Here is a 23,728-nt window from a genome sequence, read left to right on the forward strand (position 1 = left end):
TTTCAATGAGTAAAAACTTCTTTATAACAATCTGGTGAAAGCTGTCTAAACTCTTCCCAGAAACATCTAATACTTGCAAAATAATGTGTGTGTGGGAAGGAGATGTGGCTTAACCGATCAGGCTCCCATCTTACCATATGGGAGGCCCTGGGTTTGCATCCCAGGGCCTCCTTGTGAAGGCAAAGCTGGCCGAGAGCTGATGGCCCTCGCCCGTGCAGAGCCAGCGCAACAAAATGACACAACAAAGGGAGACAAGCAGACACAGAAGAACACACAATGAATGGACAGAGAGAGCAGGCAGCAAGCAAGCCCCGGGGAGAGGGGCAGAGATAAATAAATCTTTAAAAAAATAATAATAATGTGTGAGTAATTTCAGAGACTTCATGGACTTTCTAGGAAGAGCTTAAGAACCACTGTTTTAACTTATTAGGATGCCTATTCCAACAGTAATAAGAAACCTTAAAGAAAAACTTGCTTATTACCCTGCAGACACTATATCTGAGATGAAAAGGAAAAGTTTCCTACCCAGCTTGCATACTATTCATAAATTCTATTTGAAATTGCTCACCAGTGCAGATAGTTAATTGAATAGCTCCAATGGTCTTCAATATGCCAACAAAATGAAGAAAAGCACATTCCCACATATAACCATGGAAGTTTCATCCCACATATATCAGCAGTTATGTGAGCAAGGACAGACTGCTCCATCACTGGCATATTATTCAAATTCCAGCCACTATCAAGGTATTCCTAAAAATGAGACAAAAAAAGTATGTATGTTAACATTTTAGAGCAATGCTGTAAAAGGTTGGCTAAATATAGTCTCTTTCAAAATAAAAAGATGAGAGGTAAGGGGAGGCAAGGACCACATTGCTCACTTCTGTGACAGCACAGATTGTCCTGCCTAGTTTTGAGCTTTATAAACTCTTGTGTCTGCCCTTTTTTGGATATAAAAGAGTATACACTTTTGAGTTCATTCATATAAAGTTCAAAAGTAAGCAAACTGATTCATGGTGTTGAAAGTCAGGATAATAGTTATCCTGAGGGAGGGAGGGTAGTGAAGGAAAAAGGGCAAAGGGGGGGCTTCTGGGGTGCTGGTAATGTTCTATTTCTTGGTCTAACACTGGTTACATGAGTGTGTTCAATCTGTGAAAATTCATCAATATAATTATGTATCTTCTGTAGGTATGTTAACTTTCCCAAAACAAAAATCTGCTAAAGGGAAGAGATGTGGCTTAGGCAGCTGAGCTCCTGTTTCCCACATGGGAGTCCCAGGTTCAGTTCCCAGTGCCACCCGAAAAAAAAAAAAAAAAAAAAAAAGACAAACAACAACCAAAACAAATAAAAAACCAAGCCAAACCAAAAACTCAGGGAAGCTGATGGGGCTCAGTGGTTGAGAGCCAGCTTCCCTCATACGAGATCACCAGTACCTCAAAAAAAAAAAAAAAAGTCTGTTAAAAATATCAGGATAAGAACAGAAATCTAGGAGTTTGTTAGTAGGGAAATAGATTCAAACATTAAATTTCAAGAATAAATAGGTCTGGTCCAATCTGTCAGGGTTTTTTTGTTTTTGTTTTTATTTCAGAAGACAAGAAATAGAATCTGAAGGCAAAGGGAGGTTAAGTTATTTTCTGACCTCACAACAATGAAGTGGCAGAGCTGAGACTAGAACCTTTTTCTGTGGACTCTTTCTACTTTCTAAAATCATTAAAAATATGGTAATTAAAGATGTGCTAAAAGTAATCACAAATTACTTCAAGCCAACCCAATAGAATTTCATTAGTAACTCAATTTCCAAGGTAAATACATGGGCTTTTATATATTTTTTTGCAGTAAGGCTGCTATTAATCTAGAATTTCATCCTTTAAATCAAGGATGTGCTTTAAAATATTGAGCTCTCCCTCAATATTAAACTGTCCGTATAGTTTGAGCCTACCTCTTCCTCAGGTGAAAGTTTGATCTTCCCATCTCTGACAGGAAAGCCACTGCCAAATTCTTTTGAGGCAATATCAGCTCCATATTCCACTGTGACATCCTCTTCAATAGTGCTTACCAGTCGCCAAAATTCTTTCTCAACAAGCTCTGTGGGAACCATCTAGTAACAAAACAAAGGTAAGAAATTAATTCTCTCTGACACAAACTGCCTGTAAACAATTCAACTAGAGGCGCTAAGGTGACAGGAAACACAGAATAGCACCCTAAGGAAAAACTGTATCCATAATGTTCCACAATTAATCTCAGTCAATTCTATAAATAAGCGTAAGAAAACTTCACAAAATTTATTGAATGACTACAGTGTATGATGCATTGGAACACATTTATTATATACGGTCATTATAAAAATAGGTTAGTATTATAAACTTCAGGATAGAGTCCATTTTTCATTGATTAAGAAATTCATGTTCCCCTATCATCAATCTGGGCACTATTGTAAAAGGAAGTTAAGGAACGCAAAGTATCAATACTTACAAACAGGAGATGTTTTTGTGTTTTGAGAAATGAAGTACACAATTGGCTATTGTATGGCAGTAATCTGAATGATGCTTTATACTTTAAGATGCTTTCAAACACACTGCCTGAGTTCATCCTTTCAGTCTTTTCACTAGATCTTGCTGAGAGCAATGTAGGTAACCATTATGACAAAGAAAGGGTACAGAATAAAAGCAATTCCTTTGCAAGGACATTCCCTACTAAAAAGAGTCACCAAACTGATTATCAAGGATTTCTTGTTAATCTGAGTCCAGGGACAGGTAACTTAAGTGCCTATCCCCTAAAGCCGTCATCTAAGTAAGATAAAAAGCCAAACACAGATAGACAAGGGATATGAAAAAAGAAGTCATATACAAGTAACCAGACTCGGTCTGCAAACATATAGGGAAATATAATGCATGAGGGGTCAAAAGAAGAGCAAATTCAAATGGAGTATAAATTTAAGTCCATTAAATAAGCAAACATTCTAAGTAACATTAACAGGTAATGGTAGTGATGTTATGGAAAACCCAGTTCCTTAATACATTGCTGGAATCCCATAATTGATAAAATTATTAGGGTGGGAGAATAATGGATAAATACTCTCATCTGACCTCACTAATCATCCCAACAACATAATCCAACTACAGATATCTACCTACATGCACAAAGTGACTGCTGTAGTACTTTATTGGCAGAGAGAAAAACCACAGCTTAAACATTCTTTAGTATGGAAACCATTTAATTTTGGTATACTCATTTTACAGAATATTAAATACTGAATTAAACATGCCTATGCTTCTGTGAATAAAGGAGAATTAAAAATGGGCTCTATCCTGAAGTTTACAATACTAACCTATGCTTACATAAAAATATATAACAAATGTACTCCTAATGCATCATCATACAATGCAGTCTTCAATAAATTTGAATTTTGTGAAGTTTTCTTTAAATTAGATTTGTTGAACTAAAAGGATTGATGGTGGTTTTCTTTATTGGTATTCTACTCCTGTACCATTTATGTGAAAAAGCCTATCTTTAGAGAAGTCCTTTGATGAAAATTGAGAATGCATTTTAAAATATTGTACAATATTAATACCACAAGGTTTCATTGTACATAATGACTTTATCAAAGATAGAAATCAACTCAAATTTGTTTTCAAATACACTTCTCTTCAAAAGTTATTAAAATCCTAAATCAAGCAGTACATAAATACATACATGGACTGGCATGTTGAAGTAATCAGATTTGAACGCATCTGCCATTTCCCCAAAAGTACGAAGGGTATAGTCTCTGGCTGCTTGTTCAAAGCCAAAAGCTTCTTGAGGCTTACTACACTCCTGAAAAAAAAATTTTTTTTTAATTTATTCCAGGTGACAATTAAAAATGGTTAAATATAGCTGGGCAACTGCCAAACCAGCAGATTAAAAAAACAGGTTTTATTTATCTATTTTACTTCTATGCTATGTCTTCATTAGAAAAATTAAACTGCCTGCAGAATGGGGTTGCCCTATGTAGCAAATGAAAAATTAGTCTATTTTAACAACTACAACTTGGAATAATTTAAATATTTGTAAAGAGTCAGCCTAAAGATTCTACTTCCTACCAGGATCAAATATGGCTTTTAATACTGCAAATGATGGAAACAATGTCCTCTAAGAGTTAAAATTGTAAAATCAACACATGAAGGATTAGAACAGAAATAAATTACTTGATGGAAACAGAATAGGTCTCAGACCAGCAATATTTGATTATAACTTAGTATCGCCATCGAAAACAAAAGGTACACAGGCAGTACAACCTGCACTACCTCCAGTGGAACTATGGATTTGATGATTTTCAACACATCCCTCTTATGAGAAATTAAATATTTACTTCTTCCAACATCCACACACCTGCCCAAGGCCTAATACCTTCCCTTGAAAGGAACACCTACCTACCCTTATGTTGCAACATGGCTGCACAGAGAAGAACTAAATTCTTTATATCCAAGCTATACAATGTAAACATCTTTGCTATATATATTCCAAAACCTAACACATAGGTAATAGACCAACTGACTGCTTCGTAATACTCATAAAGTTATGGCAAAGTCTTCTTTAGATTTTATCTATGATACCACAGTATTAAAAATATTGATAGTGTTTCATGAAAATGTCTATATTATATTTATAAATGAAGAAAGAGTACTGAAAATTTCATATGTAATACAATTCCATTTGTTTTAAAAGGCCTATTACAAACAGAAAAGGTCTGGATGAATTAAACATCAAAATATTGATAACGGTCATCTATGTATATTGAAATCATATATATCCATTTTTCAACGTAAGTGTTTTTTTTACCATTTTTTGCAAAGAGCAATGGGAAAAAATGAAAAACAAAACAATGTAGCCATTACAATTTTCCACTGCCTTTTACCTGATCATACAGCTGTGAAATTCACAATACCTCCTTCCTATTCTGGTCCAAACCAGTTTTTGCCATTGGCCTCATTATTATCCACTGCCAAATCTAAAACCCAAAAGCAAAGAACAAATGCTCTGAAATTATCTAATGCTACCTCTGCCATCCAATTCTAACCTGCGCCAAACACTTAGGACACCTCCAGTCTCCCTTGGGAACATCGTGGAGAGGTGGGATCAAGCAAAAGGTATGGTAACTGTCATCACAGCCATCACACAAGAGAAGCCGGTCCTCATCGTTGCCACTGCCACATAAGAGGCAAACATATAGATCTACCTGTAGCAATAACAATAAGAACAGAACAAGGGCACATGAGCTACTATTTGATTTTGTGAAATTCTGAGAATAAGATGGATTTGAGGCATAATCTAGTCTCTCTACCCTGCTTCAAATCAAAAGGTTTCAACTTCTTCAAGGGACATTTCAAATGAAATTACCACTTTAAATTCTAATAAAAGGGGCGATGGTTAAGGAGTTTCCCAAATGCCCAGTGATAATGCATAATTATTACCTAATAATAGAAAGCTGAACATTCAACTAAACAGAGAGTCTCACTTTTCCAGTCTATTTATTGTACCAAATAAAAGTAAGGGTTTTCTGATTGGATTTTTTTCCTTGGTGGGTAAGGGGGGGGGGTGATATCTGTGAAGAGAACATTGAATTCTTGATTACTAATTTCAAATTCCAGGATAAAAGATCACTGTTGTCAGGCTACAACACTAGGCTTTCAGAAGGGGCAGAAGAGAAAAGCACGCAGATCCTCTGTAACACTCGCTTACTTTTATGTTCTGAAAAACACATAAAAGCCCTTCGGCTCTGTTATATCCTCCCTCTACTACACTCATTTCTTTTTCCTTCTTTCCCCTTACTGGCTGGAAACTTAAAAATCCTATGCTTGATTTTTTATTTAGTCTCAGCTCATTTGGAAGTGGATTAGTGATCTAAGAATAATTCTGTATACTAATCCAGCTCATCATTATTCAGTGCTAAACTGAATGTACTCCAGAAAAATGGCTGTCAATCTCTCTCAGATGTTACTACTGTTCTCATAATGGATTCATTTATTTTCTTGCTTATAAACTGATACTACAAACTAACTTGGAAAGGACTCTTCATTGTCAGGCACTAAGCTAGTCAATAATCTAAAGCAGGGATTCTTAACCTTTTTTGTTCCATGGACCCCTTACTAAGTCCACAGTATACTGTGTATTATTTAATATATCACCCCTGCACCAGCATGTCTCCACAAGAATGATGGGTTGTTGTTTTTTTTAAAATTTCAATTCAAGTTCACAGACTCCTGATTAAAAACCCCTGATCTAAAATATTCACTTGGGAGTAAAGGAGTTTATAGGACATAAGGAAATAAAGAAAAAGCCTAATAAAGGAAGATGTCAACTCACAGCATTGGTGGTTTTTTTAGATCGACTCTTGGGCTTTTCCTTCTCACTTTCTACAATATACTCTTTCTTCTCAATGGGCTCTTGCTTGATGGTACTCTTCATTTCTTTCTCTGTAGGAGGCAATCCAAATTTAGTTCCTTCTATACAGTGCTTTTCTCTGCCTCCTCCTTCCCAAAGTACAGAGTGAACACAAACATAATTTCATGCTGCTCCTCATTTTAGCCACAGTAGCACCAAGTGTTACTATGTTCAAGGAATTAGTGCTGATTACTTCATGATAAAATGCAAACTTTAGCACCATTTAAGTTCCAAGTTGTGGCAGAGAGAAGTTCCCTCTGGAGATCCTGCTCAGGTTTGTCTTGCTTTGTAAACAGGAGCTGATATAGCCTTCTTTTATAAGACCAAGTATACTGAGAAAAGCAAGTTCCTCTTAATCATGACTGTGAGACTGAGAGCTCACCGACTGCACCTCCTCCACATTATGTTACACTTCCATGATCTAAGAGTCTAAAGACTGAAAATTTTGACTAAAACACAGTACCTAAGACCTAATTTATACTAACTCATAAAAGAATAGTAAACATTGGTTATCAATTATCAGTGTGATAGGCCTTGTGCTAAATGTTTTGCATAGTATTTAATCCTTCACAACAAACCCATTTCAAAGATAAGAAAATTGCTATTAAAAGAAATCAAGAAACATGTCTATTAGTCATACAATAGTAGTTGAGCCAGAATTCATATTCAGGTATTTTTAAGACTCTACTATCTACTACATTGTGTGCTACCTTTCCACTATATCTCACCAGTCCCTAAGAGCCAGTTTTAACTATGTCTTCATTTTTATGTGCCTGCCCATATAGTATATAGGATTTCTCTTAAGACAGTCCCAAGCCTACCTCTCGGTGGTGACTTAAATTAACAGACAGCCAGGCAAGCAACTATCAACTAAAATTCAGACTTAGAAAACATGTCTGCCTGCCTTGACTGAAATAAATCTATGGCATTCAAAGATACCTATGCTTTTAGTAAATCACTTCTTTTCAATGTTATTAAACCAAATTACAAAGTTTCAACCAGCTGCAGTTGGGAAACTAAATCACATTCCTACTACACATTTATTCATGTGTTTTTCTCCCCTAATGGCCAGTTAATTATGAGGACAAGACAATGATATACTAATGTCTTAAAACCCAATCCAGTATCAGGGGAAGAATAGAGGGATTGAGAGGTGACTGCTCAGGCACAGGAGTTTTCTTTTTGGAGTAATGAAAATACTCTAAAATTGATTGTGGTGATGAATGCATAGCTCTGTTATTATACCAAAAGCCACTGTACACTTTGGATGAATATATCTCCGCCAAATTATCAAAAATTGCTTTAAAAAACAAACAAAACCCAGTCATTGCAGTGTGTAATAGTTTCCCTAAGTTGACTTAATTAATGTATAATTATTTTTACTTGTTTATTTTTTACTTCTTTCTTATTCATGTATAACTTTCTTACCATTTTCACATTTTGGAGTTGGACAACCCATTCGACGCCTCAGATTATGAGTTCTGGCTTCTGGTGTCTCTTCTGGTTCTATTTTAATATTCATGGCCTAAAAAATATTTTTCACACATTAATATTTCCCTTAAAAAATAAATCTTTAAAAACCTTAAGGTGACTAACAATCTTACAAGTGGTCCCTATTAATAGAATATTCAAAACATAATCTTGGGAAGCAGATGTGGCTCAACCACAGTTAGGTGCCTGCCTACCACATGGGAGGTCCTGGGTTCAGGTCCCAATGCCTCCTAAAAAAGATAAGCAGACACCCACACCCGCTGAAACATGCTGGACGCCTGCACCTCACCGCAATGAGCAGATGCCTAAATGAGCAGATGCCACAAGCCAGGAGAGCCTGCAGGGGAGCAGATGTGGTTGGACACTATCCTCCCAAATGGGAGGTCCCAGGTTTGGTTCCCAGTGCCTCCTGGAGAAGGCAAGCAAACAATGAGCAGATGGACAAGAGAACCATCTGGGGGAGGGAGGGGATAAGTTTAAAAATAAAGTAAATAAATCTTTTTAAAAAATACCCTTAAAGGGATCTCACCCTTAATGTTATTTAATGGGCAGCAGCTGTGACTCAAATGACTGAGCTCCTGCCTACCACACAGGAGGTCCCTGGTTCAGTTCCCAGTGCCTCCTAAAGAAAACAGCAAGCTGGCACAATGGGCAGGCACAGCAAGCTGACTCAACAAGAAACACAAGAAGAAAAACACAATGAGAGACACAAGAAAGCAGGGAACGGAGGTGGCTCAAGCACTTGTTAGGCACCTCCCCCCATACAAGAGTTCCTAGTTTAGGTTCCCAGGTCCTCCTAGAGACAAGGAAGATGAACAGACACAGCAAGTACAAACAATGAGGGGGTGGGGATAAATAAATAAATAAAATAATCTTTTAAAATATATATATATTGTTTTGGGGTGTTTTTTATTTTTGTATGTACAAAAGTCTTTATTTATCATTACCTTTTTTTCCTTTTTTTAAATAAAGTTAATAGATCACAAAGAATATTACATTAAAAAATGTAAGAAGCTCCCATATAAGCCACTCCCCACCCCACCCCGTCATTTTTGTAAACTGTATTTTTTTGGAGATATATATATCACAAAAAATATATATATCATTATTTAAGGAATGGATGAAAAAATCTTAGAAGTTACAAAAATATTCTCCACATCAAGAGGTCAAATAACAGGGAAAAGCCAAAAGATCAAAATAAATTATGAGGAAAAGTATTACTACCCAAATAAGAAACAACTCATTTTCCTCACCATATGCTTTATTCAAATCATCATTAAACCAGATCCTAAATAGATAAATATCGTAATTTCATTAGCCTACAAGTGTTTGCCGGCCTCTTCCAAGGACTACCAACATTTATGGAAAAAATTCATCTTCCACAATGATTTTCTAGTAATCGTTTTAGTAAATCCTAATTGTAAACTCTCTAATAATGCAGAAATAATTGTTAAGATTCCCTCCTTGGGAAGTGGATTTGGCTCAACTGATAAAGTGTGTGCCTACGACATGGGAGGGCCAGGGTTCAAACCCAGGGCCTACTGACCCATGTGATGAGCTGGCCCACAGACAGTGCTATGCCACGCAGGGGTGTGTCCCCCGCATAGGTGAGCCCCATGCACAAGGAGTGTGCCCTGTAAGGAGAGCTGCCCTGCGTGAAAAAAGCGCAGCGTGCCCACGGAGTGGTGCTGCACACACAGAGAGCTGACACAGCAAGATGATGCAACAAAGTGACACAGATTCCAGGTGCCTCCTGATGAGAATACAAGTGACACAGAAGAACACATAGCGAATGGACACAGAGAGCAGACAATGGGGGGAAGAAATAGAAGATAAATCTTTAAAAAAAAAAGAAAAAAATAAGATTCCCTCCTCAATCAGTCTGTTTACTTTCTTTCTCAAAGTGCTGTTACTTATTCAAAAATTGTAAACAATTTTGTGGTCTGTAACAATGAAGTGTTTGTGGAACTAAACCATCAATTTTTCCCACGTTTATTCATACATATTGAGAATGTCCACTGCTGACAGAATTTCTCCCATGGGCAGTATCACCACCACATGTCATTAAGGCAGATATTAACGTGGCACTAGGGCATGTCTCACAGCTACTTAAAAGATCAAGAATATGCTCAAACAAAAACTGATTCTTAGATTAATGAACTTTTTTTTTTTTTAAAGATTTATTTATTTAATTTCCCCCCCTCCCCTGGTTGTCTGTTCTTGGTGTCTATTTGCTGCGTCTTGTTTCTTTGTCCGCTTCTGTTGTCGTCAGTGGCACGGGAAGTGTGGGCGGCGCCATTCCTGGGCAGGCTGGGCGGCTTTCCTCACGGGCGCACTCCTTGTGCGTGGGGCTCCCCCACACGGGGGACACCCTTGCGTGGCGCGGCACTCCTAGCGCGCATCAGCACTGCGCATGGCCAGCTCCACACGGGTCAAGGAGGCCCCGGGTTTGAACCGCGGACCTCCCATATGGTAGACGGACGCCCTAACCACTGGGCCAAAGTCCGTTTCCCAGATTAATGAACTTTTAAGCATGCTTAAAGACTTTAACTCTTCCTATTCAAGGGTAGTCTCCTTCATTCAGGAAAATAATGTCACCAAATTTTTTTCCAGTTTCCAACTTACCTAAGTAAAAAACAATTTTCTTAACTATCCTTTCCTGAGAAAATAAAATGGCTAGTTTTTTTTCATCTTTATCAATAACTATTAAATAGCCAGAGATTAATTGAGAAGCCCAATTAATGTCATATAAGGTTCCCAAGCCTTATTTGTCTCCTATAAATTATCTGAGGCCTAAAACTTACATGCCCATCAGGCTATGCAGAAATCCAAAACTATTGCATTTCTGTATGGGAACATGGCAATTGGTCAAATATTCTTCCCTTTCCCAGGGGAAACTTCTAAGGCTAAAAAGTCTTAAAGCAAACTATCTTTCTTATCAGTTTTTCACCCCTCCTTTTTTCCCTCATGTTGCACTCTCATTTCATCTTATTTTTCAGTGTTCCCCCATGCTGCCCAATTCCCCCATCTTAACATAAATATCTGCCACAGACTACAAAATCCTTTTCAGAAAGCCTGAAAAAAAAAATAGCTTTCACTATCTTCCAACCTATCTTTTAAAAAAGTTTTTTCAGCAAATATCTTCCCATCTTCATATCTCTTAACCTTAAACTCCAATAAACACTGCAAAACTTCATCAGAATAACCAGGCAATCCAAATGTGATCACAAAGAACTCCAATTCTTTCAAAGGCTCTGACCATTAAAATTAAGCGAATGACTGTCCATTCAGGGAGAATAAACTTAAGAGTTCTTCAATTCCTTATCTCTTTGAAGGCACAATTTCCCCAGTATAAAAGCCAGAATACATACAGCATCCCTTTGTGAGATTAAGAAGGTCCGAAACTACAAAAAGCATATGCATGAAAGAAGTCCAGTATCAGAAAGACATTGGTACTAGGACTCAAGATAATCTGATCAAACTCATGAGGTTCTCACCTCTGCTCTCATGCGTTTTGCTCGTCGGGCAGGAGGACACGTTTCCAAGAGCTGCACAGACTGCCTCTGGGGAATATCATGGGGTTTATATTCCTTGTCCTTTGTATCCGTGGTCAGGTTTGGCTTCTGTAGACACTAGAAATAAAACAAACTGTACTGATGAATTTCTACCTTTACTCTTAGAGAATTTTATTATATTTTTGCAAGGTACTTTTGACAATTATTTACATAGATAACATGTCTGCAATTTAAAAAATCTAAATACAAAGACAAGTCTGCAGTTACCAAGCAAATATACATATCTATAGGTACAACAACTTTAAAAAGTTTTTTTTTAATAGATTAGTGATTTTGATTTGATCTACTTAATCATGGATGTCATTAGGTTGGAACAGGCCACAGCAGGCTCAAGGCACTCCAAATGCTTTAATTACCCATGCTTACAAATGTCAATTAATTGAAGGTCCAAATTGTTAGAATAGCTCCCTAAAAGATTCACCCTAATGATAGTCCATATTAGGAATATTTTTCATTGGGATAAAAAAACCCACATTTAGAGTAAAAAAATAGGGAATTCAACAGGTTTTCTAGATTGTACAACTCTAAAGTTTTACATACTTAGCAATGTTCTTTTTCTCACCATCTCACAATGAAATTACACTGCTTCTCAAGTGTATAAACGAGGTATTTCTAAAATGTTGCAATTCATAAAGCGGATATATCTCTCTGGTATACCTCTCTGTGCCCTTATTCATTGTAACTTCCATACTGAGATGTGAAGAATTCATAAAGAAAAAATTAATCCTTTGAAAACAACGCTATCTAGATCTGACTATAAACAAAGACATAAAGGTTCCACATACAATGTTCTGAACAATTTCATCCATGTACCCATCCCCACTAAACACTCCTACAATGTACATATTAAAAAAACCTTTCTGAATATCAAATTGTCCACTTTTTTCGTGTGCTAAAATGAATGCTTTCCTGGAAGAAAAACTCAATGCTATGGTTTAAGCATTATAGGTATATCTACAATATTAGGAGGGAGTTTTGATCAGTGGTTTACCCTCTGAAACCATGTTATTATCTTCCCACAGTAACCATTCTTAAAACTATAGGGCTCAATGCTGTAATCTTAAGAGACACTCAAAGGGTGTAAATGGATTATGACATTCCTCCTTCTACCAGGACCTTAGAATAAGTGCAGAATTTTTTTTATAATTTTATTTTATTTCAATCAGAATGAAAGTTTTTATCTGAATAAGGTGACAAACACAATTTTTTTAAAGAAACATAGTTACTATTGGAAAAGGGAACCATTAGCTATACAGTGTTTATTAAGTCTCCCAAGCTTAACGAATATCAACATTCTATCTGAAAATCTCCTTGGATATCTCAGCTGGTAAAAGAAAACAGGTTGGCAAGTTATTTCACAGGCTGTATCTTAATGTGAACAAACAGAAATAAACTTTAAACAGGAATTGAATGCAAAATCATAAGCCATAACAAGTAGACAATAATCCATTCTTTCTCACTGAAAAGAAGAAATGCCTGTGGTGAAGTTGATATAGATTTCAGCTTTCAACAACAGAAAGATATTTCCTCTACAATCTTACTAATTCCCCCCAAAGCTCCCAAGTATGACTGCTCCCAAACCAGAATAAAACACTGGAAGAAAAATCCACAAAACATCTTCTAAAACAACATCTTTCAAGCATTAACAAGGCCTTTTTATTCCCCCTAGAAGACAATGTAAAGTAATAAAATTAAACAGGTTAAGACTAGCCCCAGTACTCACCCTCAAACTATCTCCAGACAGAAATAAGTTGTAGGGGTTGAGGATTCTCTCATAATGCCCTCTGATGTGTGAGCCTACAGCTTTGCCAGGAGCAAATCCCATCTTGGTGGCAATTTTGGTCCATTTTCTATCCTTGCAAACAATTGCAAATCCACCTTCTTCTGCAACTAACTGTTAAATAAAATAGCAAAAGAAATCAGAAACACCTATGTGGAAATTACTTCTAAATTCCCTCATGCCTAGATATGACTTCAAGAACAAAATGTTCATGCCCATGGCTATCCAAAGGTGAAAATCTTTTAAAAATACCTTTCCCAAGTCAAAAGAAAAAAGTGCTATATATACACTATTAATTTTAAGTTAGAAAATTTTAAAATATCTTTTACAACATAGTCTCTAAACCTTTTGCCCTCCAAAAGGCTTCTTCTCACTTCTCCAAAGCAGTCAAGATTTTCTGGAAGAACTAGGTAACAAATCTCTAATATAAAGAATGGGCTCCCAGGAGCAGATATGGCTAAAGCCACTGAGTGCCTGCCTCCCACATGGTAGGTCCCAAGTTCGGTCCCTGGTGCCTCCTAAAAACAACCAACCAACCAACCAACCAACAAACAAAAACAATTCAGGGGAACCAATAAGGTTCAGTGGTTGAGGTTCTGGGTTCAATCCCTGGCCCCAGTTCTGTTAAAAAAAAAAAAAGGCTCTAGTACATGGTCCTACTCCATAACCCTTAAGGTATCCATAAACTAAGAAGTAGGAAGCATAGTAGCATGCTTTGGTGTAAAGTGTACCTGAGACTGAGTTATGACTCAGCCTTGCTTGCTAAATCTCCCTGAGTCTCAGTTTCCTTACCTGTAATAAAATGGAAGGAAACAGTGTACAGGATTATTGTGAAGTTTAAAAATGACTAAAAGCAAGAGCAATCAAGATGTTCTTTAAGATAAGCCTTCAACATCTGACAAGGAGATCCTGGTCCTCCTATCATTCAATGAAAGGAGAATTTCATCTCACATGTTTAAGACAGTAAGTTACATTTCGTCAGGAAAATGGTCATTAATCCTTTACCTTATTAAGCTGAAACAAGTCCAAGATCTTCCTCTCCACATGTGGAATTTTCAGAGTACTTCCCTGTAATTCCCAATACTTTGCAATCTGGTCCAAAAAATTCAATTTTACACGAGTTTGTGCCTAAATGACAAAAATATTGACTTTTAACCTCACTGAGCTTATTTTATAGCTTCTGCCTATTACTTTTCCATGTGGTATTTTCATCCTTAAGAATATTTAAAGTCAATACCTACTTCTCAATTCAATCCACAAAATCACCAAAACTATCTAAGATAAAGCTGGCTAACTAGCCATTTATACATTAACGCAACCAAACTTTAATTCAGCCCTATCCTGCCAGACAATGAGTTACATACTTGGTAAACCCTCCTATTAACATAATTAGGCACTTTGAAAGGCCCCTCTTTGAAAAGAAGTGCTAGAAGAGCACATTTCAAGTTATTGGTTAAGACTGTATGAGAAGTAAGCTTCTATATGCCCACCTTGTTCCTTCTACAACTGGATATCTTAATGGTCTGTACTCGAAAAGTACAAATTTTCTTATTTGCTCAAATACGAAAATGAATACAGTATATAAAAGTTATTCTCTTATCAATTTTAATAAGTCTTGATAATCTAAAGAACACAGGAAACTTTCTTAAGTGTTATTTCATTAACAGTGTTATTTCATTAACAGATTATTACTGTCTTTCTCAACACATTTTAGAAATTGTCCTTTTTCTCTCCCCTCCTTGTAACATACATATCTGACAGTCTTGCAAGTTTTGGTTTGTAGCAGACCAAAACTAAGAACGATGTTCAGACATTCCTAAACACATCCCAAGACCTCAAGTTAGCACCCATCTCTTCTTTCAAGCTTAACTACCAACAATTTTTTTCCCCATTTTTAACCTGATTAAAGCCTATATCCATTAGATGCTACCATAAAGGTCCAGAGAAATCAACGGACCATACATCCAATTTAAATTAGAAATGTTTGGTTTAGTATAGAAAAACAAAATAAAATACAGTTCAATACTAAAATCAGATTAGTAAAAGATTAATGTAAGCAACCTACTTCTATCAATATCCCAAGCCTTATCCACCTGTACTTTAAGACTTTCAGTGGCTTAGGGGCTTAACAAACTACATGTTCTTTAAAGAATCTCCTCCTTGGGATATTCCTTGCAGCTCTCAGGGAAACTAAAGCTTATTACTAAATCTAAGTGAAGACATATATTTGGAAGGAAAAAAGAGCAGGGAAATTGTTCTCCGGTGAATCATTTTGAAAGTAGATTCCTTTTAAGACTGAGGTCTAGCAGTTGCTACCTAAATTCTAAAGGGTTTAAATTAATAAGTCAAAATACAACTGACCAAAAAATCAGATTTTTAATGAAATTTGGTTTGCTGCAATGGCCTTACTGTCATTTGTTTTACCATGAACATCAATTATTGGCCACGGTTCTACGTCGACTTTGCTAAAACCATGAGATTGAAGAGAGATCCTCTGCAAAAAGGGTCCCTCTGGAATACACACACTATAACAGTAACTAGGACATTACCTCCAATTCATTCAGCCTCTGAATACGTGGGGTAAAGTGAAGTTTATCAACATCACATGCAAATGGTGGCTGCCAATCCTAGGGGAGAAGCAAAGGCTTATATTAGAAGAATTTGTAATTCTTAGACATTTTAAAAATTACTTTAAAATTAAAACCCAGGGAAATGGATATGGTTCAACTAGTTGGGCACCTGCCTACCATATAGGAGGTCCTGGTCCCTCTTAAAGACAAGCAGCTCAGCTGCCTAAATGAGCAGATGATACGAGCCAGGAGATCTGATAGCCTGTGGGGAGCGGATGTGGCTCAGGTCATTGGGCACTCGCCTCCCATGTGGGAGGTACCAGGTTTGGTTCCCAAAGCCTCATAGAGAAGGCGAGCACACAATGAGCAGGCAAAAGAGAGAACCATGGGCGGGTGTGGGGGGGATAGGGGGAGTGAGGGGGGGGGCTAAAACCCAGGGAAAGTAAAGGCATGTTTATCTCTAACCAGTCAAAACAAAATAGAACATAGGGTTGTAGTTCTTCAACCTTTTTTCTGCACATACTGCATAATACATATGACCATCTTTCACAAATGGAAGACACAATCCACTTACACACATCCCATCCTGATAACCTTGCCGCTAACCCATGTCACTGAGCCTCAACTTGTTGAAAAATCACTTAGGTGAAAAAGACTTTGACTTCCTTATTCCCATAAAAGTTATCTCTCTCTTAATAAAACAGCCAAAGTCATGTCAAATTATCTACAAAATATATTTTCATATACTTAACCTTCTAGTTGAATTAACTTTTATTATAAAATTGAGGCTAAGTTCTCCTGCGGAAGGAAAGGGAAAAAGTGACACAGATTTTTTTTTTTTTTTTTAAAGATTTATTTATTTATTTAATTTCCCCCCCTCCCCTGGTTGTCTGTTCTTGGTGTCTATTTGCTGCGTCTTGCTTCTTTGTCCGCTTCTGTTGTCGTCAGCGGCACGGGAAGTGTGGGCAGCGCCATTCCTGGGCAGGCTGCACTTTCTTTTCACGCTGGGCGGCTTTCCTCACGGGTGCACTCCTTGCGCGTGGGGCTCCCCCACGCGGGGGACACCCTTGCGTGGCACGGCATTCCTTGCGCGCATCAGCACTGCGCATGGCCAGTTCCACACGGGTCAAGGAGGCCCGGGGTTTGAACCGCGGACCTCCCATATGGTAGACGGACGCCCTAACCACTGGGCCAAAGTCCGTTTCCCGATTTTTTTTTTTTAAGATTTATTTTTTATTTATTTCTCTCCCCTACCCTCACCCGCTCCCCCCACAGTTGTCTGCTTTCTGTGTCCATTCGCTGTGTGTTCTTCAGTGACCGCTTCTATCCTTATCAGCGGCACCGGGAATCTGTTTCTTTTTGTTGCATCATCTTGTGTGTCAGCTCTCCGTGTGTGCGGCGCCATTCTTGGGCAGGCTGCACTTTCTTTCATGCTGGGTGGCTCTCCTTACGGAGCACACTCCTGGCACATGGGGCTCCCCTATGTGGGGGACACCCCTGCGTGGCAGGGCACTCCTTGCGTGCATCAGCACTGCGTGTGTGAGCCAGCTCCACACGGGTCAAGGAGGCCCGAAGTTTGAACCGCGGACCTCCCATGTGGTAGGCGGACTCCCTATCCATTGGGCCAAGTCCGATTCCCAGTGACACAGATTTTTGAAATCATTCTTAGCTGACACAGGTTCAAAAACTTCAGATAATAATTAAAAGGACTATAGTAACAGAGTAAGTGCCAAATGAAGGAAAGGGCAACTTAAAAATGGTAGGAGGGAACAGGTGTAACTCAGCTGATTGAGTGCCTGCTTCCCATGTAGTACAAGATAAATTCCTGAAGCCTCAAAAAAAAAAAAAGGAAAAAGGTAGGATCTCAGGGCTCTCTTGGCATCCTAGTTGGCCACAACCCCCATTTCCTAACTGGCTGAGCCTGGAGCCAGCCCACACATCCAGTGCAGGTCCCTGGTTCAAGAGGGAGAAGAAGAATCCTCATGCATATACTGGGAGCATTTATTATTAGCCCACTATATCTGGTGGCAGTGTAAAGGACTGAACTAGGACATTTGTCACAGACTGCCATCTTAGAACTTGCCCTATATGCAGAAGCCAGTTCACAAAGCTCTGCCTCACAACATTGTGATAAGGCAGCGGTCTCCACTGTCTAGGGCAAGAGATTGCTGGCTGTAGAACATACAGTGCAGTATCCAGTATTATGAGGAAACTGTTTCCTAGGGAAGAAGGACAATTCTGATCAGCATACATGGGGGAATTTCTCGGGCCACACACAAACATGCCTAAGATAAAACCCACAAACTAGATGAATGAGGAAGTCCCTGTCTCTTGGCCTCAAGCTATTCTCTAAATTCAATTTATTCATAAACTCTGAAGGAGAGAACACTCCAATGGATCAAACTGCAAAGAGTGGGAAAGATGTTTTCTTTTCTTTTTTGGTTAGTTCCTGGTGTTCAAGGAAAGTTCAGTTACAACAATAGCTGGATATAAGTTTAAGGAACAGGCACCTCAGTGTCTAAATTCCAATGGTAACACTATTCAATTATCAACATGTCCAGGTTTCAATACAAGATTACAAATGTACAACAAAACAAAGCAAAAACCAGGAAGCAATGGCATAAGCAAAGAAGATGAAAGCATTAGAAATCATCAGTGAGGAGGACCAGACCTAGGACATACCAGACAAAGACTTTAAAAATAGGGACCTAAATAAACTCAAAGAGCTAAAGGAAAACATGGACAGAGAACTAAAGGTATCAGGAAAAAAGACATGAACACAAAGAAAGTATCAACAGAGAGTTGGAAATTACAGAAATGGAACACAGCTAGAGACCACAGAAACAAATTTTTAAAATTCCCCACAGGGGTTCAACAGCAGACTGGAGCTGGCAAAAGTAAGTATCAGTGACCTTGAACTTGAAGACAATTGAAATTATCCAATCTAAGGAGCAGAAAGAAGAAATAAAAGTGAACAGCACATCTTAACAGGATCTCAGAGACAACCAAAGTAGATACAACCCCAGATAGGGGTGCTCCTGAGAGCTACAGAGACACCCAGGTCCTAGGGTCATGACAGATGGCTCTGGAAGTTAGTGCCTTGTCAGTGGGCCCTACTTTGGAATTTGTGCTCCTGAGAGTGATGGAATTGGACTCAGATGTGACCTCTCTATGCATGTTTCTTCTGTCACTGTTACTGTACGTGTGGTTGGCAAGGGGGTTGGTGTATGCTCAGGAGACTTGATTCTCTGGACTATGTGCCAGCTGGGCCCTGAGCCCTAGCAGAGTTGCAACACCTACTCTTGGGTTCGTTGGACTTACCCAGGTCAGCTACAGGGAGGTAAGGATGGTCAACCACTACACCAGGAAACCAAGAGTCTACAGCTGCAAGCTAGAGAATCCCATCCATCAGCCATGTGGGATCTAAGACCCCTTTCAATTTAGAGGTAGAATGGGCATCGCCATCCCAGGATCCTCAGCATGGAGGAATAAAATATGGATTACAGTGGACTTACTGGTATTCTACAATAGAATTATTGTGACTCTAGCAATGGAAGAAATATCGATATGGAACAGTGGCCACAGGCATTATTAAAGGCAGGGAGAGGGAAAAAGAAGTGTGATATTGGGGCATTTTTGGGATTTGGAGTTTCTTCAATGGTATTGGAGGGACAGGTGCAGGACATTATATATCCTGCCATAACCCACCAAATGGACTGGGAGAGAATATAAACCACAATATAAACTATAATCCATGCTGTGTAGCAATGTTCCAAAATGTACTCATCAAATGCAACAAATGTACCACACTAATGAAAGAAGTTGTTGATGTGGGAGGAGTGGGGGGTGTGGGGAGTGGGGTATATGGGAACCTCATATATATACAGACACACACACACACACACATTTTTTAAAAAGATTTATTTATCCCCCTTCTCCCCTCAGTTGTCTGCTCTCTGTGTCCATTTGCTGTGTGTTCTTCTGTGACTGCTTCTATCCTTATCAGCGGCACCAGGAATCTGTGTTTCTTTTTGCTGTGCCATTTTGCTGCACCAGATCCCCGTGTGTGTGGCGCCATTCTTAGGCAGGCTGCACTTTCTTTCACGCTGGGTGGCTCTCCTTACAGGGCGCACTCCTTGCGCGTGGGACACCCCTGCGTGGCACAGCATTCCTTGTGCGCGTCAGCACTGCGCATAGGCCAGTGTTTGAACCGCGGACCTCCCATGTGGTAGGTGGACGCCCCATCCACTGGGTCAAGTCTGCTTCCCATCTCATATTTTTTAATGTAACATTTTGTGTGGTCTATGTATCTTTAAAAAAAAAAAAGATAATTTAAAAAAAGTGAATAGAGCCTGAGGAACCTGTGGGGCACTATCAAGTGTACCAATACACATTGTGGGAGTCCCAAAAGAAAGAAAGGGGTAAAGAGAATAATCAAAGAAATAATGGCTGATAATTTTCCCTAATTTAACAAAATACATAAATATATCCAACAAATATGCTCACCAAATGCCAAACACAACCAGTTACCTATCGTCTAACTGTCAAATAACAAAGATAAAGAGAATTCTGGAAGTCCAAAGAGAGAAGCAACATGTCACATAGAAGAAAATATCAATAAAATTACAGGCTGATTTTTCATCTGAAACCATGGAGGTAAGAAGTCAATGGGATGATATAGTTAAAGTACTGAAAGCAAAAAACTGCAAACCAAGAAATCTATATCCAGCAAAACTCTTAAAAATTAGAGAGAGATTAAATCATGCCCAGATAAACAAACACTTTGACTTTGTAACGACTAGACTGGCCTTACAAGAGATGCTAAAGGGAGTTCAGCAGGTTCAAAAGAAAGGACAACAGACAAACAGATGGAAGCCACAGGAAGAAATAAAGATCTCCAGTAAGTACTGTGGCAAGTTAGAAATTATTTTAAGAATCCCTAAGAGAGAAAGATGATGTTTTTAAACTAATCTATTCCTGTGGGTGTGAAAACATACGATTGCATTAAATTCATATGAGGGTCCTTGGATTAGATTACTTGATAGGATCGATTTAGGGCTTTTTATTGGACTAAGTAAGGCATGACTGAGATTGAGTTTTTACCCCCTTGCTGGGTGTCTCATATAAACCCAGAGATAAGAGAAAGACAGAGGAAAAGGGAGCTGCCATATTTGATCCTGCCATGTAAGAGAAGACTAGAGGATCGTTTAAGCATGAAGCCCCCAAGAGGCTGGGCCCATGAAGCAGTTCAAGAGGAGAGAAGCCCACGAGAGGCTCAAAGAGCTGAAACCCAGAAACAGACAAGCCCTGTGGCCTGGCTGACCTCAGCTGAGATCAAACCTTGGCAGAGATCAGAAGCCATCTTGCTTCAACATGTGGCAGCTGACTTTGGTGAGAAAGCACCTCTTATGGTACCTTGGTTTGGACTTTTCACAGCCTTGGAGCTGTAAGCTTTTATCCAAAGTAAGTGCGATTTATAAAAGCCAACCCCTTTCTGGTACTTTACATCAGTAGCCCTTTGGCAAACTAAAACAGGTACCAACATGGGAAAAGATAAACACCAATACTATTGTATTTTTTATTGTAACTCCACTTTTTACTTGCTAAGGATCTAAAATGCAAATGCAGAAAATGTAATGAAAAATCATTGGTTTGGGACTCATAATGTATAAACATTTAATTTGTGACAAGAACTATATAAAGTGGGGGGACGAACTACATAAAGTGGGGGGACAGAACAGTATAGGAACATAGTTTGTATATACTATTGAAGTTAAGTTGGCAATAAAGCTAACAAGAGTATTACAGATTAGCCTGTTAAACTTAAGCCCCATGGTAACTACAAAAAAAAAGTATTACAGAATACACAAGCTCACAGAGAAGAAAGGAGAGTTCAGGCTGCCAGAGGTGGGAGGCAGGGAAAATAAGTTAATAACTGTGGGTGTACGGTTTCTGTTTGAGAAGACAGGAAAGTTTTAGTAATGGATGGTGGTGATGGTATGGCAGTATTGTGAATGTGATTAATCCCACTGAATTGTATGCTTAAGAATGGCTGGGATAGGAAAGGTTATGTTATACATATGTTTCCACAATTTTTAAAAAAATGTAGTATCAACTAAAGAGTCAGTGACAATTAAATGCAAATACGTGGGAAGCAGATTTGGCTCAACTGATAAACTGATAGAGCATTCGCCTACCACGTGGGAGGTCCAGGGTTCATATCCAGGGCCTCCTGATCCATGTGGTGAGCTGCCCCACACGCAGTACTGATGCACACAAGGAGTGCCGTGCCATGCAGTGGTGTCCCCCGTGTAGGGGAGCTCCACGTCCAAAGAGTACGACCCTCAAGGAGAGTTGCCCCGAGCAAAAAAAGCACAGCAGGCTGCCCAGGAGTGGTGCCGCACAAAGAGACACAGATTCCCACTGTCACTGGCAAGAATACAAGTGGACACAGAAGAACACACAGTGAATGGACACAGAGAGCAGATAACTGGGGGGGGCGGGGGGGAAATAAATTTTAAAAAAATTTTTAAATAAATAAAGAAACGCAAATACATGATCCTGGAAGGGATCTAATAAGGCAGAAGAATAGACTGAAAAGGACATTATTGGGACATATGAAAAAATTGGAATATGGACTGTAAGCTTTCTATCAATGTTAAATTTCTTGAGCTTAATAACTGAACATAAGATGGTTATGTAAGTGAAATTCTTGTTATTAAGAAATGAGCATGGCAGTGAAGTGTTCAAGGAGCATGATGTATATAAACTACACTCAAATGTTGGTAATTACAGATAAGGCCTTTAAGTGTTTCTCTAAAGTTGTCATACTGCCTTTTAAGACTATAGCTAATGTTTAAAACCTCAATGACACAGTATGCTTTCTGGATAAAAAAACACTACTTACTCGAACCAAGGTCAAAAAGATGAAAGTTGGTAATTTTTGCAAGGCTTAATAGAGAAAGAAAGAAGCTTAATTGTACAAAATACATTGTAATAGTGGGAATTTGCTTTGCTTCTTAATATACTATAACGTGGCTTAGAGATTTGCACTCTAATACTTTATAACAGCTTCTGCCCTTCTGAAATGAATTGATCTGGATGTGAAAGACCAAAAACATAAATGGTCAAACATTTGGTCTTACTATTATCCAAATAGTCTGAAAATCTTGTGAGCTAAGACTAACAGGTTAAAAACTATGTTATCCTCTGATTCATTAGATAATATGCCCTCTAATCCCAAAACTCAATGATATAGAAAATAATTTCATGATATCAAAAGTCGATATAGGCGGCAGACTTGGCCCAGTGGTTAGGGCGTCCATCTACAACATGGGAAGTCCACGGTTCAAATCCCGGGCCTCCTTGACCCACGTGGAGCTGGCCCACACGCAGTGCTGATGCACGCAAGGAGTGCTGTGCCATGCAGGGGTGTCCCCGCGTAGGGGAGTCCCACAAGCAAGGAGTGCGCCCCGTATGGAGAGCCACCCAGCACAAAAGAAAGTGCAGCCTGCCCAGGAATGGCGCCGCACACACAGAGAGCTGACACATTGACATGACACAACAAAAAGAAACACAGATTTCCTTGCCGCTGACAACAACAGAAGCGGACAAAGACGACGCAGCAAATAGAGAAAACAGACAACTGGGGGTGGGGGGTAGAGGGGAGATAAATAAATGAGGGAAACGGACTTTGGCCCAGTGGTTAGGGCGTCCGTCTACCATATGGGAGGTCTGCGGTTCAAACCCCGGGCCTCCTTGACCCGTGTGGAGCTGGCCATGTGCAGTGCTAATGCGCGCAAGGAGTGCCGTGCCACGCAAGGGTGTCCCCCGCGTGGGGGAGCCCCACGCGCAAGGAGTGCGCCCGTGAGGAAAGCCGCCCAGCGTGAAAAAGA

At 38.9% G+C, this 23,728-nt stretch overlaps 1 protein-coding gene across 7 annotated transcripts in view; it reads right to left on the reverse strand.

Moving 5' to 3' along the window:
• KDM5B (lysine demethylase 5B) overlaps positions 1-23,728 on the reverse strand; it is a 106,611-nt gene that overhangs the window by 44,199 nt on the left and 38,684 nt on the right. For all 7 annotated transcript variants that reach the window (XR_011645531.1, XR_011645530.1, XM_004481907.4 and 4 more), the window contains exons 2-11: positions 15,813-15,890; positions 14,269-14,391; positions 13,207-13,377; positions 11,406-11,540; positions 7,846-7,942; positions 6,340-6,449; positions 5,054-5,212; positions 3,691-3,810; positions 1,937-2,095; positions 569-750 (exon numbers count right to left, since the gene is read on the reverse strand). Coding sequence is in view for 5 of the 7 variants with exons in the window: in XM_004481907.4 (XP_004481964.3) it covers positions 569-750; positions 1,937-2,095; positions 3,691-3,810; positions 5,054-5,212; positions 6,340-6,449; positions 7,846-7,942; positions 11,406-11,540; positions 13,207-13,377; positions 14,269-14,391; positions 15,813-15,890 (1,334 nt within the window). In the remaining 2 variants the exon portion in view is untranslated. The remainder of the gene's footprint in view (positions 1-568; positions 751-1,936; positions 2,096-3,690; positions 3,811-5,053; positions 5,213-6,339; positions 6,450-7,845; positions 7,943-11,405; positions 11,541-13,206; positions 13,378-14,268; positions 14,392-15,812; positions 15,891-23,728) is intronic.

Source organism: Dasypus novemcinctus, chromosome 13, assembly GCF_030445035.2.
Source record: "Dasypus novemcinctus isolate mDasNov1 chromosome 13, mDasNov1.1.hap2, whole genome shotgun sequence".
In the NCBI taxonomy this organism is placed as follows: domain Eukaryota; kingdom Metazoa; phylum Chordata; class Mammalia; order Cingulata; family Dasypodidae; genus Dasypus; species Dasypus novemcinctus.